At 42.3% G+C, this 13,873-nt stretch overlaps 1 protein-coding gene across 4 annotated transcripts in view; it reads right to left on the bottom strand.

The window, feature by feature from the left end:
* The window catches only part of LOC140209990 (tyrosine-protein phosphatase non-receptor type 22-like), a 128,831-nt gene that overhangs the window by 736 nt on the left and 114,222 nt on the right, over positions 1-13,873 (bottom strand). For all 4 annotated transcript variants that reach the window (XM_072278700.1, XM_072278701.1, XM_072278702.1 and 1 more), the window contains 2 exons: positions 10,491-10,521; positions 8,027-8,107 (listed from right to left, as the gene is read on the bottom strand). In XM_072278700.1, the coding sequence (XP_072134801.1) occupies positions 8,027-8,107; positions 10,491-10,521 (112 nt within the window). The remainder of the gene's footprint in view (positions 1-8,026; positions 8,108-10,490; positions 10,522-13,873) is intronic.

Genomic DNA, 13,873 nt, shown 5'->3' with positions numbered 1-13,873 from the left:
TATTCGGTTAATAATATCGATGAGTTAGTAAAATGGGAATAAAACCGGCAGTTGAAGTTAATCCTGAATAATGTAATATTTAGAAGGACTAATTATGCTAGGACCTAGACATTGGTAGGACACTAAGAAGTGGTATGGTAGAGAGGGACCTTGATGTAGAAGTTTAAGAACTGAAGACATCAATGTAGGCAGAAAAGGTTCTGAAGACAACGTACATGATACTTACCTTCATTTAGTCAGTGCATAAAAGCGGGGAGATTATAGTTCAAAGGAGGGATTGAAAGTACATTTATCAAACTATGTATAGAATACAGTGTACAACCCTGAGATTCTTCTTCCCCACAGACGGTCATGAAACAAAACCATGGAACCCGTACAAAGAAAAACATTAACCCTCTCCCACGCACAAAAAATAAATCATGCAAATGGCAACAAAAAAGAATGAGTGAAAAACAAATTATAAAACACAAAAAAGAGTCAATATTCAGTTCAGATCAGTGATAATTATCTGCGGTGCTACTAAATATGAAATTGGTTAGTCCACAGCTGAAAAAGTGTGCAATTCTGGTAACCACACTAAAGCCAGAATGTGATTGCATTGTGAAGGCTGCAGCAGAGAACATTGACCAGCATGTTGCCGAGGAAAGTACATTTCAGTTATGAGAGAATGGATAGGTGGAGAAAGCTGAAAGGTGTCCTGATTGAAGTATACCGGAATGGAGAGGGTAGATACTGAACAGAGAGCATGGGTTTAAGGCAAGTTGCATGAGCTTTAGAGAATACTTGAGAAAATACTTTTTTCCACCCAGAGGGTGATGGTACCCTGGAATATGTTACCTGAACTGATGGTGGAGACAGTACTGTCACAATACTGAAGTACAGTATGGTTGTGTTATTTTTATGTTCTATATAGATGAGCACATGACAACTATGGGCCTAGTGCTGGAATATGGTATTATTTTTAAGTACATGATGACTGGCACCAACATAGTGGATCAAAGACTCTGTTTCCTTACTGTATTACTCCTTAATGATGGGTCAAAGAAGAGGTGGATGAATAAATGATGGAGAATTTGGGAAATGCAAAGTTCTCAATTTGTTGCAAGGCAGAGAAAGGTTAGGGAGAAGCTAGATAAGGACTTAAGCAGAAGGGTGAGCATTGCAAAATTCAAACATTTTACTGCTGTGTCAGTGAGCAGAGAATTGATGGGTGAGAGATTAATTGTGTATAAGAATACAAATAGCTTTTAGTATTGTAACATGAACAAAATCACTGGAGAGACACTGAAGCTAGTGGATATAGAAGTGTTTTATTCAACAAAAATGAACAGTAGGCATCATGTTGAGACACACTTGGAGGAAGAGGCCATCCTGACCCAACATTTTTATGACATGGCATTCTTATATGCTGAAGATCAATGGTAACAGCAGGACAATTCTATGGCTGGAACGTATCTACAATGCTTCCTTTCAATTACATATAGTTTTTACACACCTTCACACCCACAGTCCAGATACCCAAAATGAATTTTAATCAACATTGTCTGGTTTGCAATTAACTCCTGTCTACAACTCCAGGAAAACTATTGTTCAGGGCTGCATTTTAAATTCAATCTATAATCCACATTCATATCTGAAGATTGGTTGCTGGTGAAATCAATATTTGCAAATATGTCCCAACTCCAGAATATGCCCTAACAGTGGGCAAGCAGTGTTGGCACCAGAAGCATAGCGACACCTACAGGCTGCCCCAGCACATATTTGACTATCTTAGTTGTTGTCAGAAAAGACGCATTTTATTTATACTTCAATGTTTTGATGTACATAGGGCAAACAAAGCTAAATTTAAAGATGAAGCCACACTCAGGTTAGAGGAGCAACACCTTATATTCCAGCAACACACATCAAAGTTGCTGGTGAACGCAGCAGGCCAGGCAGCATCTGTAGGAAGAGGTGGAGTCGACGTTTCAGGCCGAGACCCTTCGTCAGGACTAACTGAAGGAAGAGTGAGTAAGGGATTTGAAAGTTGGAGGGGGAGGGGGAGATCCAAAATGATAGGAGAAGACAGGAGGGGGAGGGATGGAGCCAAGAGCTGGACAGGTGATAGGCAAAAGGGATACAAGAGGATCATGGGACAGGAGGTCTGGGAAGAAAGGCAAGGGGGGGGGACCCAGAGGATGGGCAAGGGGTATATTCAGAGGGACAGAGGGAGAAAAAGGAGAGTGAGAGAAAGTCGCTCCCTACGCAACTCCCTTGTCCATTCGTCCCCCCCGACCCTCCTGGCACTTATCCGTGTAAGCGGAACAAGTGCTACACATGCCCTTACACTTCCTCCCTTACCACCATTCAGGGCCCCAAACAGTCCTTCCAGGTGAGGCAACACTTCACCTGTGAGTCGACTGGGGTGATATACTGCGTCCAGTGCTCCCGATGTGGCCTTTTATATATTGGCGAGACCCGACGCAGACTGGGAGACCGCTTTGCTGAACATCTACGCTCTGTCCGCCAGAGAAAGCAGGATCTCCCAGTGGCCACACATTTTAATTCCACATCCCATTCCCATTCTGACATGTCCATCCACGGCCTCCTCTACTGTAAAGATGAAGCCACACTCAGGTTGGAGGAACAACACCTTATATTCTGTCTGGGTAGCCTCCAACCTGATGGCATGAACATCGACTTCTCTAACTTCCGCTAAGGCCCCACCTCCCCCTCATATCCCATCTGTTACTCATTTTTATGCACACATTCTTTCTCTCACTCTCCTTTTTCTCCCTCTGTCCCTCTGAATATACCTCTTGCCCATCCTCTGGGTCCCCCCCCCCCCCGTCTTTCTTCCCGGACCTCCTGTCCCATGATCCTCTCGTATCCCCTTTTGTCTATCACCTGTCCAGCTCTTGGCTCTATCCCTCCCCCTCCTGTCTTCTCCTATCATTTTGGATCTCCCCCTCCCCCTCCAACTTTCAAATCCCTTACTCACTCTTCCTTCAGTTAGTCCTGACGAAGGGTCTCGGCCTGAAACGTCGACTGCACCTCTTCCTACAGATGCTGCCTGGCCTGCTGCGTTCACCAGCAACTTTGATGTGTGTTGCTTGAATTTCCAGCATCTGCAGAATTCCTGTTGTTTACCTTATATTCCGTCTGGGTAGCCTCCAACCTGATGGCATGAACATTGACTTCTCTAATTTCCGCTAATGCCCCACCTCTCCCTCGTACCCCATCCGTTATTTATTTTTATACACACATTCTTTCTCTCACTCTCCTTTTTCTCCCTCTGTCCCTCTGACTATACCCCTTGCCCATCCTCTGGGTTCCCCCCCCTCCCCCTTTTCCTTCTCCCTGGGCCTCCTGTCCCATGATCCTCTTGTATCCCTTTTGCCAATCACCTGTCCGGCTCTTGGCTCCATCCCTCCCCCTCCTGTCTTCTCCTATCATTTTGGATCTCCCCCTCCCCCTCCCACTTTCAAATCTCTTACTAACTCTTCCTTCAGTTAGTCCTGACGAAGGGTCTCAGCCTGAAACATCGACTGTACCTCTTCCTAGAGATGCTGCCTGGCCTGAACTTTGATGTGTGTTGCTTGAATTTCCAGCATCTGCAGAATTCCTGTTATGTGCGTTTTTAAACTTTTAATCTTTTTTGAACTCTAACTTATGGATGGTGGAAGATGGGATATCAGTCAGGACAACTTTGGAATAGCTAAGTCCAGAAGCAACAAAAATAGGAGTGGATCTTTCAGCAGCTGATGAGTAACACGGGGTGGGGGGGAGGAATTTTACTTCACGTGCCTTTGTGTTGAACTGAAAATGTAGCTGAAAGGTTAGTCTAGGGTAAAATGGGATATTGAGGTTGTGAATAGCAAGATTCAGTTTGAGACAGTGATCAGGGAAAGGACTTGGTTGCTAGGGAATAGTATTTTGTAGCTCAGGCAGCATGAGTGGAGAGACAAACAGCTGACATTTCAGGTCGATAATCCTTTATTAGGATAGTTCTCATGAAAGGTCACTGACCTGCCATGTTGGCTCCGTTTCTTTCTCCACAGTTACAGCCTATTGAATACATTCAGCATTTTGTTGACTTTGCTTTTGAATGTATGTTTTTTTGTGTTGTCAGGACAAAGACAATAGTTTCAGTCTCCCCAATGTTTAATTATGACCCATTCGGAACTGGTTGTGGGAGAGGCAGTCTAACAACAAATAGGCAGGGTGGAGATCAAAGGAAGCAATGGTAAAATCGAGGTTGTTGTCAGCACAAAATTGGAACTAGACACTACGTTTCAAAGTTCAAAGTAAATTTATTATCGAAGTACACATGCTACCATACACTACCCTGAAATTCATTTTCTTGTGGGCATTCACAGTAGATACAAAGAAACTCAATAGAATCAATGAAAAAATACACATGAAGATGGACAACCAGTGTGCAAAAGGTGACAAACTACAAATACAAAACTAAAAATAAAATAATAATAAATGATTAAGTAATAAATAAGACTGAGAGATTGAATTGTAGAGTCCTTGAAAGTGATCCCATAGGTTGTGGAATCAATTCAGTGATGGAGTGAGTGAAGTTATCCAGTCTTGTACAGGAGTCTGTGTTTGAGGGGATACTAACTCTTCCTGAACCTGGTGGTGTGAGACCCAAGGCTCCTGTACCTCCTTCCTGATGACGGCATGAGAAGTGAGCATGACCTGGAGGGCGGGGATCCCTTGATGATAGATGCTGCTTTCCTATGACAGTGCTCCTTATAGATGTACTCAGTGGTAGGAAGGGCTTTACCTGTATCCACTACTTTTTATAGGCTTTTCCATTCAAGAGCATTGGTGTTTCCATACCAAGCCATAATGCAACCAGTCAGTATACTCTCCACTGTGCATCTAGAGAAGTTTGTCAAAGTTTTAGATGCCATGTCTACTCTTCACAAACTTTGAAGAAAGTAGAGGCACCTGCCACACCTTTGTATTTGGCACTTACGTGCTGGACCCAAGTTAGATACCTGAAACTGATAATGCTGAGGAATTTAAAGTCGTTGACCCTTTCCACCTCTGAATCCCTGATGAAGACTGACTCATGGACCTTTGGTTTCCTCCTCCTGTGGTCAATATTCAGCCCTATGGTTTTGCTGATGTTGAGTGAGTGTTTGTTGTTGTGCCACCATTCAGCCAGATTTTCAATCTTCCTCCTATATATATCACCAACTTTGATTCAGCCAACGATACTGGTGTCATCAGCTAACTTAAATATGGCATTGGAGCTGTACTTAGCCCCACAGTTGTAGTATAAAGTGAGCAGAGCAGGGAGCTAAGCACATAGCCTTGTGTACTTATGCTGATGGTGATTGTAGAAGAGATGTTGTTCCCAATCCAAACTGACTGAGTTCTGCAAGTGAGGGAATCAAGGATTCAGTTGCACAAGGAGGTATTGAGGCTGAAGTTTTGGAAGTTATTGATTAGCTTTGAGGGGATAATAGTGTTGAAAGCAGAACAGCCTGATGTATGTATCTTCACTGTCCAGATGTTCCAGGGCTGAGTGAAGAGCCAATAAAATGGCATCCGCTGTTGACAGGGCCTGAAGACTGCACGGCCCTTTATAAAACATTATTAAAAGAAAATTGCAGCTGTGCAGCAACAAGGCTCTGAGTATGGGTGCAGTTCAGTTACTCTGCAGCTGCGCAGCTTAGAGGCAACAGTGCTTCTCAGGCAGGAGTTGATGTTTCATGACCAACCTCCCAAAGCACTTCATCAGTGCTACTGGACAATAGACAAGTTACCACGTTCTTCTTGGGCACCAGTATGATTAAAGTCTGCTTGAAGCAGGTGGGTACTGATATCTTCAAGCAAGAGGTTAAAGATATCAGTAAACACTCCAGCCAGATAATCAGCGCAGGTCTTTAATACAGATAGGCCAGGTAAAGTGTCTTAAGCACCCGCTGCAGGGAGGTTGTTCTAAAAGCAATCAGCATCAATTCCCACCTAACAATTTCTGCATGAGAGGTGAAGTTCAGAAATCAGAAAGAACAATTTGGGATAGAGATATAGAGATATAATTTTAATGACATCTCCAAAAGGGGAAGGAGCGGCAGAGAGAGAGGGACAGTTAGTAATTTTGTTTTGATGGCCATCATCTTGTCCGTTGATCAAATTTTCTAGAGCATGTAGAATCTCTGTGTTTCACACAAGCAGGTGGCTAATATTAGTCACACTTTTTGAAGGTTTGCTGGTGTCTACGATGAGGCGTGAGCCAGGCTTAAAGGTTGGTGTTGGAGAGGAGTTTGAAGGTGAGTAAAGCAAGTACAACAATGTAGCTTGGTTGTGAAGGTGGAGGATGCAGATCTTTGGAAATGGCTTTAGGTATATTTCCATGCCCCTGACAGTGATTGTCTGATAACCAAATTAATTAACATGGTTGCTTAAATACCCACAACCCTCTGCATTTCAGAAAAAGCTCTATCAATTATCAGAACCAGGACAATGAATAACTTGGTATTGGATAATTTCTTTCTAGCTTAAATTCGCTGCCAAGCAAACTCTTAACAAAGTACATATTTTGTTCCAAGGCAACTGAACTTCCTGCACAGAAAGGAGATTGGAATACATTCATACTTTTAAAATTAGTTCTTCAGAATGGGATGGAATCAATGAGCAACACAGCAAGGATACAGGAGCTTCAGTCTAATGGACCATGCCAACCACGATGCCCACTCAGTTAGTCCCGTATCCCTATAAGCCTCACCCTTCCATGTACCGATCCAAGTGCTTCTTAAATGACACTATTGTACCTACCTCAACCACCTCCTCTGGCAACTCATTCCATAAACTCTGCATAAAAAAAATTGCTCCTTAGGTCTCCTTTAATTTTTCCCTTCCCACCCTAAACCTATGCCCCTGAGTTTTGGACTCCCTTCCCCTGGTGAAAATACTGTTATCATCCGCCTTATCTTTGTCTCTCACAATTTTAAATACTTCTCTAAGCCTGCTGTCATTGATACTGGATAACATAGATGCTTTTGGTGACAAAGTTCAGCTTTTGAAAGAACAATTAATTATTCCAAGTCTCTGTGGACTGTGTATGGAAGAAGAACCCTATTGGTTAAAAGACAAGTTGAAGGTTTGTGAGAGTGCCAGCTGTATTTATGCACATGTTTAGTTTGCTGTGATTATTTTCAGTGCAGATTGAGGGCCCAGCACTACTCTTGCCTTGGACTCAGTATTGCTTTCTTTCCCCCACTGCACAGCATAACTGTGTCGTGCACTGACCGCCTTCAGGACACACTACACTGACCGATCAAAGTTTCTTTGGCAGCAGATCAAAGATCTGCACAGCCAGCAGGTGCATATAATTCTGAACTTTGCTTCCAACTTCCTAGCCCAGGCTGGAAGTGTATCAGTGTTATCTCATTACCACCTAGTCAAACACTGAAGCTGTCTGACCAACAGCAACAGGAGAGAACCTTCACCATACAGGCTGCTTCCCACCAACTTTCAAAGGGCGAAGAGCTGGGAACAAATGAGCAGACCCTGCACCTTGTAACGTGGTACAAATTAAAATAGTTTAAAAAGTTGTCATGGTTAACATTTTAACTATTGTCTTTTTGTTTAAACTTAGGACGTCACAGTTAGCACAATGCTTTACAGCGCCAGCAATCGGGGTTCATTTCCTGCCGCTACCTTCTCCCCATGGCTGCGTGCATTTTGTCCGGGGTGGTCCGATTTCCTTCCACATTCTAAAGTTACATGGGTTAGTGAGCTGTGGGCATACTACGTTGGCGCCGAAACTATGATAACACTCACGGGCTGCCACCAGCACATCCTCAGACTGTGCTGGCCATCAAAACAAATGGTGCACTTCACTGTGTGTTCCAATATACACTTGACAAATAAAGCTAATCTCTTAATTTCTAGGACTGGTCAGCTCTTCAGCTTTGACTGTGTGTGTCAGGGTTGTTAGTAGCAATTGCCTTAATAAACAGATGTCCCAATTTTACGGACACGATGATGTATCAGGTTCTGCGTACAACAGGAAACTCACCAAAGTTTAGAAAGGAGCGGCTCTGTTCTGAGCGTGGTTCAGCCACAGGAGTCCTGGACAATGCAGGGACGCTGCTTATCGCTGTAGGCACATGGAGAGACATATGCAATGATGCATTAACTATTGCCACCTATATGCATTCACTGGACTTCAATGCTGGCAACTTATGTTTAAACTACAGAAAAAAAATACCATTTATGCTCAGGTAAGCAATAATCTTCACTCAATAAACTAGTGATTGTTACTTTGAAGACTTCAATTTGGAAAGTGCTTTTCACAATATGTGATTGGCACCAATATTTTATAGTAATTTTACTTTTCATTGTATTCACCAGTGTAATTGAAATATAGCAACATTTCAATGCAAAGAAAGTTGTTACAAAGATTCAAAGTGCACTTATTATCAGAAAATGTATAAATTATACCACCTGAGATTTGTTTGCTTACAGGCAGTCGCAGAGCAAGGAAAGCAAGAAAGTCAAATGTCAGTCAGATAATTAGTGGAGTCATAGAGAGAAACTGCACAGAATCAGGCACCTTGGCCCTTTGAGTCCGCACTGACATTTCTACACTGATCCTGGTTTACTCTTGTCAGATTCCCAGATTCTAACACTCATTTCATACACTATGGGAAATTTTCAGTGGCCAATTAGTTTACCACTTCAAATGTGTGTAGGATGTGAGAGGACAATAAAACGCCCAGAGGAAACGCTTGTGTTTACAGAAAGAATATGCGATTCCACTGGAGGTTAGGATTGATCCTGGGGTTGCTGGAGCTGTTAGACATTGTGCCAGTCCTGCTCTGTTTTATCAATGTCAATTAGCCAGGATACTAGAAGAAATCCCCAGCTCTTTTACTGTTAATTGAGGCAGGGGTGATCTCTGAGTATAACAACTCATCTCAGGAATGACTCCACTAGCTCCACCAAATTTACGTTTGAGTGTGGTGCTCTAATCCCATGACCTTCTGACTCAGGAATGAGATTGCCATCAATCCAAAGACTGAAACTAGGAACAGAAAGCATTTTCTATGGAAGTTACTGATCAGTTCATGTTTATTATATTACAGGATGAGGAAGGAATGTTGATCAGGGTACAGGTGACAGTTCTGTGTTACAACCAGCACCCTGGTATCTTTTTTTTTAAGATTATGAGGACACGCAGTCCTCTTTTATTGTCATTTAGTAATGCTTATTATCTTCAATGCTTATTACAACCAGGAGACAGGACCTCGATTTAATATTTCATATGGCAGAACATTGCCTTTATCCCAGGGTTTGTTCGTTATGTGCTGTGTTGTACGAAATAGGTGATCGTGGTCTTTCCATGATTGTCGGCAAGTTTTCTGCAGAAGTGGTTTGCCATTGCTGCCTTCTGGGCAGTGTCTTTACAAGGCAGGTGACCCCAGCCGTTATCAATACTCTTCAGAGATTGTCCACCTGGCATCAGTGGACTTGCGACATGCTCGAGCTGCTCAAAGGAGCATCCACCACCTGCTATGTCTTCATGTGACCTTGATCAGGGGTTGGGGAGTGTGATGCAGGTTCTACACCTTGCCCAAGGGTGACCTGCAGGCTACAGGAGGGAAGGAATGCCTTACGCGGTCTTTGGTAGAGATGTATCTCCACCCTGTCACCCACTTTCCCAGGGTAGGGGAGTCTAAAATTAGAGGACATGGTTTAAGGTGAGGGGAGAATAACTTAAAGGGGATCTGAGGGGCAACTTTTTCAATCAGATGATGGTGGATACATAGGACTGAGCTCCCGGAGGAAGTGGGTACAATTATAACAGTTTATAGACGGGTACTTGGATGGGAAAAGTTTAGAGGGATATGGATCAAATACAGGGATTAGCTTGACATGGTTTGGCATGGAAGAGTTGGGCTGAAAAGCCTGTTTCTGTGCTGTATAAATAACTTGATGATAATTCATTAGCTAATACATTTGGAGTGTCAGCCTAGTGGTACAGCAGAGTTTGAACCCATGCCTTTTGAAATTGAATGGAATGTCCTGAGAAAGGAGTCTGAACCACAACTGTTGATGAATATGGGACTACAGATGCTCGCCTCTTTAGAGAATATTTAAAATAAAAGCACAAAGTGCTGGAAATGCTAAATGGGCATTTCTGTGGGAAGACCGATGTTGGTCATGAATAGACCGTGCTGTTGCTGAACTTCCATGTAATGAATTGGAAGAGAGAACCTCTTCACAAATGTACTACACTTCTACAGTCCCATCAGTCCTTGCAATCTTCTTTCAACTCTTTGGCAAGGATTTGAAAGCAGGGGAGAAACAGTAAACAGTGGGGAGTGGGACAAAATGATTACTGCCTTGAAAAAGGTGTTGTACCTACTGGATGGAGAAAGGCTGATGGAATTCTTCCTGATTCGATGTGACCTTATTATTTGCATGTTATAACATCTACCTATAAATATTAATATTACTGCAGAAACAGATCTACTCACTTTTCTTCATACTTCGTAGGATTTTCACACTCTGTAGGTAAATGCACAGAGAGAGAATGAATTACAACTAGGATTTGTGCAATGCTTTGAGTTATTACAACTCTTTTACCATTTTGATTTCCGTCCCTGCCAGCAGTGAATTTAGAAACAAACCCGGCGAGCTGAAGGAACAATGATAGCTGGGGGATTCTTTCACTGAAACAAGAACCAAGCTCCGGCATGAAATACTTTATTTTGAGATACAGCATGGAACAGGCCATTCTGGCCCAACAAGCCGCACTGCCCAATCGCAGGACAGTTTACAACAGCCAACTAACCTACAAACCGGTGCATCTTTAGAATGTGGGAGGAAACTGGAGCATCTTGAGAAACCCATGCATTTACTGGGTGGGACGTACAAACTCCTTACAGACAGCATTGGAATTGAATTCTGAACCCTGACACCCCGAGTTATAATAGTGATGCAATATCTAGGATAACAAAGTATAAATGCTTACTATATGGTTTAACAGAGGGTTGGGTACAACGGAGTGCCGAGCAACCTGGCTGACCTCCAGTTTCACAGGACTGATCTTATCAAGGTTGTTAAATTGTGAAATGTGTACAAATAAAAAGAAAAACAGCTTTGCCCTCCAGCTGTGCTGTGGGAAAGTGATCCAGAACAAACCTACAGCTATTCAGGAGTGAAATCAGTCAGGAAGAAGAATTTCACAAAGACAAGCGATTCTGCAAATGCTGGAAATCCAGAGCAACATGCACACAATGCAGGAGGAACTCAGCAGGTCAGGCGGAATCTACATTTCACGCAGGATAGAAACCTGGAACACCCTCCAATTAATCAATTGCAAAATTCAAGATTGAGGCTGATAGGTGTTTGCTGTGTAAAGTCAGCCAGGCAGGTGGAGAAAGGCCATCTGCAGCAGAATAGTGTCCAAAGGCTGAATCACCTTCTGTTATGACAGCTCCCAGAAATGAAACTTAACCCTTGTGTCTTAGCGCCATCTGCTGTAATTATAAGGTTCTGCAGTTCATACAATTAAAAAGTGAAATACATTCAGTGGTCACCTGCTTGTTAATACAAATATCAAATCAGTCAATCGTGTGGTAGCAACTAAATGCACAAAAGCATGCAGAAGTGGTCAAGAGGTTTAGTTGTTGTTCAGACCAAACATAAGAATTGGGAAGAAATGTGATCTAAGTGACTTAGACCTTGGAATGATAGTTGGTGCCAGATGGAGTGGTTTGAGTATCTCAGAAACTGCTGATCTGGGATTTCCATGCACAAAGATCTCTAGATTTTGTGGAGAATGGTGTGGCAAACAAAAAATAAATCCAGCGACCAGCAGTTATGTGGGCAAAATTCCCTTGTTAGTGAGGGAAATCAGTGGAGAATGGCCAGAGTGGTTCAAGCTGACATGAAGAGGACAGTAACACAAATAATCATGCATTACAACAGTGGTGTGCAGAAGAGCATCTCTGAATGCACAACATGTCGAACCTTGAAATGGATGGGCTACAGAAGCAGAAGATCATGGACATGCACTCAGTGGCCACTTTATTAGGTACCTCTTGTATTTAATAAAGTGGCCACTGAGTATACTGTTGATCATGTAATGGAAAGTAAAATATTATGGATGCATATAACCTATCTATTGCTAAGGGTCAACAATTAGTGCAGGTAGATGTTGAACAAGCAAGGAGGAAAGGAAGAGAATTTAGAAAAATATCTATTTATTTACATTCACTGAGGGTAATGATAATATTAGAAATAGCTACCTGAAAAGAATCTCATGTTTAGAAATAGAAATAGTCCGTTTAGCCTTTTGTGCCTGCTCCACCTTCAAATAAGATTCTCTCTGATCTTTTATCTTAGTGCTACTTTCCTGTATTAACCGCACATTCCTTGATCCTATTAATATCTAAAATCCTATTGATCTGTCTTGTATATATTTAGTCTCCACTATTATCTTGGCTAGAGAATTCAAAGATTTACTGCCCTCAAGGTAAAGAAACTCCTCCTCAATGGGTCTTCCCCTTTTTTCGGAGTATGGTTATTGATACCCCAGGAGAAACATTGCTAGGAAATTATTGACTCTGCATCAACTTTGTCTGACTTCACAAGAATTTTGTACATATCATAAAATCATTTCTCATTTTTCTCCACTCAGAGTATAGGCTCAGTCTGCTTCAACTCTCAAACACACTACCCTAGAAATAAATCTGGTGAACCCCCACTGTATTCATCTTCACAAATGTCCTTACATAAAGAGACCAGGCATATAATATTCCAGCTAGAGCAAGAGTTCTCTCCATGTGCACTCTGATCTTCTTGTATTAGAGGCACATTGGACAATACACCACAGAAACAGGGTTCTTTGGCCAACAAGATCTGTGGTGATTGCTGTGGCAAATCAAACTAAGCCTCTTCCACCTGCACATGATCCACATCCCTTCATTCTTGCATACTCATGTGTTAATCTAAAAGCCTCCTAAACACACTTTCATATCTACTTCCACTGTCTGGCAACCCATTCCAGGCATCCACCGCTCTCAGTGACAAAATATTTGCCCTGCACATCTCCTTTTAAATTTTCCCCTTCTTACCTTGAGACATATCCTCTACATTTAATATTTCTACCCTGGGGAGCAAAGATTCTGACTGTTTACCCTGTGTATGTTCTGCATAATTTTATAAACCTCTATTAGGTCTCCCCTCAGCTTCTCATGCTCCTTAGAAAGCAACCCAAGTTTGTCCAGCTCATACCATCTAATCCAGGCAATATCCTGGTAAACCTCTTCTGTATCTTTTCCAAAGCTTCCACATCATCCTTCCTGTAATTAGTGACCAAGACTGTATACAACCAATGGGCCACTTGTCTTTCTGCATGTTAACTTTGTTGGGTGTGTACAAGAACACCCGGATCTCTTTTTATTAGCATCTTTCAATGCTTCACCCCTTTTAAAAAAACCCCATCTTTTTATTTTTTTTCCTTGACCTATGTGGATGACTTTCCACTTTTCCACATTATGTTCCACCCATCACACTGCCGCTCAGTCACTTAGTCAGATTTGGAATGCACTGCCTTTTTTGATAATAGAAGCAATCCTAGCAGTATCTTTCACTAAGTGGAGAAGGTTTGTAGGACTGGAAGAGGAGACTGAGACTAATCGAACGAGCTTTAGAAAGAACCAGTGCAGGAACATGTCACCTTGCTACACTTCATTATTCTGTGTACCTTCAATAGGGCTGGTAGAATGAGTGGTTAAAAAGGTCACTCAATTGATCTGTCAGCAACCACTACCGGTGAAAATGTCAAGACACATTGAGATTCATTTCTGGCATTCTGGTAGCTGGATGCAGTTAATCACTGAAATCAATTTCT

This window comes from Mobula birostris, chromosome 14 (assembly GCF_030028105.1).
Source record: "Mobula birostris isolate sMobBir1 chromosome 14, sMobBir1.hap1, whole genome shotgun sequence".
Lineage (NCBI taxonomy): Eukaryota > Metazoa > Chordata > Chondrichthyes > Myliobatiformes > Myliobatidae > Mobula > Mobula birostris.
Note: the sequence above shows the minus strand (reverse complement) of the source record. Positions and strands in the feature narration are given on the sequence as shown.